Source organism: Pyxicephalus adspersus, chromosome 5 (assembly GCF_032062135.1).
Source record: "Pyxicephalus adspersus chromosome 5, UCB_Pads_2.0, whole genome shotgun sequence".
Lineage (NCBI taxonomy): Eukaryota > Metazoa > Chordata > Amphibia > Anura > Pyxicephalidae > Pyxicephalus > Pyxicephalus adspersus.
The window spans coordinates 146,883,115-146,887,998 of record NC_092862.1 but is presented as its reverse complement, the minus strand read 5'-3'; the positions used below and the strand labels follow the sequence as shown (position 1 = coordinate 146,887,998).

The 4,884-nt window shown below is 42.5% G+C and overlaps 1 protein-coding gene across 1 annotated transcript in view; it reads left to right on the top strand.

The window, feature by feature from the left end:
• Window positions 1-4,884, top strand: part of SCAP (SREBF chaperone) — a gene marked incomplete at its 5' end in the record, with an annotated part of 16,008 nt that overhangs the window by 2,241 nt on the left and 8,883 nt on the right. The window contains 5 exon segments of the mRNA XM_072413438.1: window positions 1-80; window positions 1,071-1,243; window positions 2,350-2,476; window positions 2,556-2,668; window positions 3,549-3,643. Coding sequence (XP_072269539.1) covers window positions 1-80; window positions 1,071-1,243; window positions 2,350-2,476; window positions 2,556-2,668; window positions 3,549-3,643 — 588 coding nt within the window.

Genomic DNA, 4,884 nt, shown 5'->3' with positions numbered 1-4,884 from the left:
CAAAGTGGAGTCAGTCTGTATAATCGCAAGCGGATTGTGTCATACACAATTACAATGGCATTGCACAGATATGATGCTAAGTGAGTAGATGGAGGGGTGCTGGTTGTTGGGGTGTAACTTATTGCACTCTGTAACCCACCTTACTTCTTTCTAAGACCCCTCTTACCCCCATGTATGTATATGATTATATGTGTGTATATATGTATATAGTCCGTAGCTGTCACAGGTCTCCCTCTTCTCCTATAGCAGTGGGTGAGCCTTGATTAACATGTGGGCATCATTCAGGGCAAGTAGTTCAGGCTGGCATGTTAATGCTATAGGAGGAATCACTTATAGTCCGGGCTCACAGGAAGTTCAGTAATTGGCTTTGCAGTTTTTCTAGAAAACTTTTGACCTCTATTAGCAATAAGAAATTCCTTCTGGGGCAGTTCTGGAAAGAAACCTTATTTTTAGGTTTGCTGGGCTCCTATTTTAATCTGAAGTGCTGCAGGTTTGTGAGGAAACTCACTGAACTGAAACTGATCTGCAAACAACTCCGTCTGCTTTTTGGTTTATTTGCCTGTTCTAGGGGGAGAGTTCACCAAAGTCTTGTTGTTGCAGTCATGTCAAACTGACCTTGCGTTCTGCCTACTCAAAATCTGGGAAACAATTTTTGAACTTGGGCTGCTGACGTCAGTTGATCTTTCACCCTCTAGCGCAATCTATATTTGAGAAATGTAGATCCTCCGATTTGCAATTCTCGCACACATTATATACTGTGCAGCCAGGCTGGTGACATTATTATTATACAGTATTTATATGATGCCAACATATTATGCAGCACGGTACAAAGTCCATAGTCATGTCACTAGCTGTCCCTCAAAAGAGCTCACAATCTAATGTCCCTACCATAGTCATATGTCAGTAATACAGTCTAAGGTTAGTTTGGGGGGAAGCCAGTTAACGTGTCATTTGCTATTTTTGCATCACCCTGTGTCACTACATGTCAGTTGGGGTATATTGGAGCTCTGTGCTGCTGCTGATTAATTCCCTGGAAATGTTTTTATTCTTATGTGTTTTTTTTTTCCTAGGTTCCTAAATAGTCTAAGGGCCCGTCTGAAACATCTCTACCCTGGCACCAACATCACCTCCCGGGGGGAGAACATGGTCCACGTTCATTTCAAGGAGGAGATTGGCATAGCTGAGCTGATTCCTCTGGTCACCACCTATATCATCCTGTTTGCCTATATTTATTTCTCAACCAGTGAGTGCAAATCTGATTAAATATCATACTGTTTTAGTAGTTGGATATCTTAGCTTGACATGACTGGGCCACATGGAAGTACAGATAGTCCCCATGCTATAGCTGAGTAGCAAGCCGCCTTAAGGCTGGATTCCAGGCAGAAATAATAACTACTTGTATCCCCAGTGCTGCTAAAAAATGGATCCCAAGTTTACTGATCTGCTCAGCTCTCAACATCTGTGTAACTGGAACGGGCGGTTGTCGGTGATAGCCAGGCTTCACTTCTAAGGGCTACATGTGATCTGCATGTGGCTCCATTGAGATTTCTTCAGAACCATTGTGTCCCCAGCAGATGGTGCGAGCTCTCCGGAGGCAGACATATAAATAGCAGTTTTCCTGTGATTCACATGAATCAGGCACAAGTGTGCAGTACTTTGGCTGCATTTGACCTGTTTTGCATTTCCTTGGATGCAGCAGATGCTGTAGAGATGCATTTGCATGGCAGGTAAAGCAGGTCAAGCACATCCTTTGCTGTGTTTTGTGTTTGAATTCATGTGTTTGTTCAATGCTTTATTCAAGTTCAAAATACAGCATTAGACCACAATGCCCTTAGGGCTTCCCTAGATACCCCCAGTCATCACTGGAAACAACTGACACAACGTTTTAAAAACCAAGACACCACGTTGAATGTATAGATCATGTTCAGTCTTGTTCAGGCCTAGGGCAGGAGGACAACATGAGGCAATTTGGGATTGTAACCGGTGGTAGTCATAGCAGGTCTGAATATGGAAATGGAAAACCCATCCTGTGTATGGTGACTGTGGCCCCACTAGTCCCCCTATAACAACACAGTAAAATATTGTATGGAATTTATATTTCACAAACTTTCAGGGTGTTTACTGCCTCCCCCTAAACAGTAATCATTCATTGAGGCGTTCATCCTTCCCTATTAGTCATACAATGTTGTCATATATGTCGGCTTGTTTTAACATTTTCCATACCTCCGCTTGTAATAGATGTTGGAAATAAAGTTGCAATGCAATCATATAGTATTTGTCAAATACCCTATTGCTGTTCCATCTTGTCTGGGTGTCACAGGTTGACCATTTTCTCCTATGTTCTTGCAGGGAAGATTGATCTGGTGAAGTCAAAATGGGGCCTGGCCCTGGCAGCAGTGGTCACTGTCCTGAGCTCCGTGCTGATGTCCGTGGGTTTGTGCACTCTGTTTGGACTGACTCCGACCCTCAATGGCGGGTAAGTAGTTAACTGAGGTCTGGGACCAGTCGAAGCATAGACATGATCTGTGATATAAACCTCTTTCTGTTTCCTGCAGTGAGATTTTCCCCTACCTGGTTGTGGTGATTGGTCTAGAAAACGTATTAGTGCTGACAAAGTCGGTTGTTTCCACTCCGGTTGACCTTGAAGTGAAGCTGCGGATAGCACAAGGTGCGTTACTGAGACTTGGGTAGATGCTTGATACACCCTGACCTGTAACCCACATCTAATTGTATTGTACATTATACTATTACTGATCGCTGTATATTACATAGGGGTTGCAAATGACACATACAGACAGTGACAGAGGAGGAGGGGAGAACCCTGCCCCGAAGAGCTTACAATTCTACATGCAAATACCTGAACCCTACTTTAATTGCTGCATGCTAGTGAGCTGCTGTTTGTGGAGGAGATTGATCAGAATGCAATATCAGTGTCTGCCGCCTGCTTCTTTGTGGCAGAAAACCATTAGAGACCATTCAGTGTCAGGCAGGATCCTCTCCTCTTGTGTCACTGTCTCTATCTGTCTGTCATTTGAAACCCATATTTATTGTACAGCGCTGTGTAATATGTTGGCACTTTATATAAATCCTGTTTATTAATATCAGCTCATCATGTGTGAGAGACTGGAGGGGAACATTCCTGCACCAACCTCCCAGACCTTCCCATCACAGCCAAACCATTGAGGCAAAGCTCCGACACTTCCTCCCATCCTGCATGTTGCACATTCCTATTGACCTGTGAGGTTGCTCATCATAGTGATGGTTCAGTAGAAATATCTGGAGTTGTGGCATTTGAAAATTGGTGGAATATTGTCTTATGGCAAAGAACTGTCTGGGATTTCTGCCTTGTTACAAGAAATTGTCTAACAATAATACAAGACAAGCTTCTCTGTGTCTGCTAGGAATTAGAATCTATCGCCAATCTACACTTCCATTCTTCCTGCTTTTCTTCCTTAGGATCTCTATATCAGGTTACATGCCGAAGGTTTTTAGAATGAGTTACTTAGAATTGGTTATTGATTTGCATTAATCTCTCCCTGTGTGCGCAGGGTTAAGCAATGAAAGTTGGTCTATAATGAAGAACATGGCCACCGAGCTGGGAATCATCCTGATCGGATATTTCACTCTGGTTCCCGCCATTCAGGTAAGTGTTCATTGTTAATTTGTAAATCCAGTATTTTCTCCACAAATCTTTTTAGGCCGGGTGGGAAGAAGCTGTTGGCTGATAGTGGACCCTGTATTGTGACCCAAAAAGAGCCGGGTAATCACTGAAAAGTGCTGGGTGGTGCGTCCAGCTAAAAGATGCTGCAAAGATCATGTAAATGTCTGATATACTGATGTAGGGCTAAAGTAGTACAAACTGTGACAGCCAATCATATTTCATTGTTCATAATGATGATGGCTCCGTCTTTGTCATGTGACCAGCACAACTTTGCTATTGTAGTAGAATGGCTGGAATTTAATTTTACATTTAAAATAAATATTAATTTCTCTCCCCATTGCTAGGGATATTCACCCACTATTTATTCTTATTCACCCGGGACACAAAGTGATGGAAAATTAAACACCCCATTTAGTAATAACTCTTACAGGCTTGTTCCCCACATATCGGAGAATATTCCTCATACTTCCTGTTGTGTCTCCAAGGCAGGAACTGAAGATACATCTCCTCACTGATACACATACTGGTACAAGGAATAAACACCTGACAGTGGTTGTAACACTTAGCTACTCTATACAAATCTAAAATAAATTATTTGGGCTTGTTTGGAAATAAGGTATGGACATTGGACAGTATTTTGTCTATTGTCCTCCACCATAACGTATGGCCAAGATTCACCGGTGAAAGTGCTTCAAGGTTATCACAAAGTTAAAAGAAAAGTTCTACAAATATCTTCCACACTCTGCATGGCTCCTGTTTGTGGTCTGGACTGCATCAGTTCACTGACCCCTTCCCTGATCTGTGCAAAGATTTCATAATATTATTTTTCTTTACATTGCACCGGCGTGTTTTGTGTATTGTGATGTAAAGGGGACAAGATTTGTAGTGCGACCTATAGACACAGTGCTGTCATTCATAAATTACGATGAATAACAGATAAGATGCTGTCCCTGTCCTTCACTGGAAATTCCATTGCACGTTCTCTGCAGGATGTGACGCTTTATCAGATTAGACAGTGAAGGTCAGCGCTTGGTGCCTTGTACTCAATGACACCGCTCATCACTTCTACAGGACAGTACCCAGAATCCCCAGCTGTGCTGATAACTGCTATTTACTAACTGCATTTATAGAGCACCAACTGTACAGAGGAGCTGACACTCTAATGTCCCCCCACAGTCATACACTATTATTATACATTTATATAGCTCTGACATATACCATAG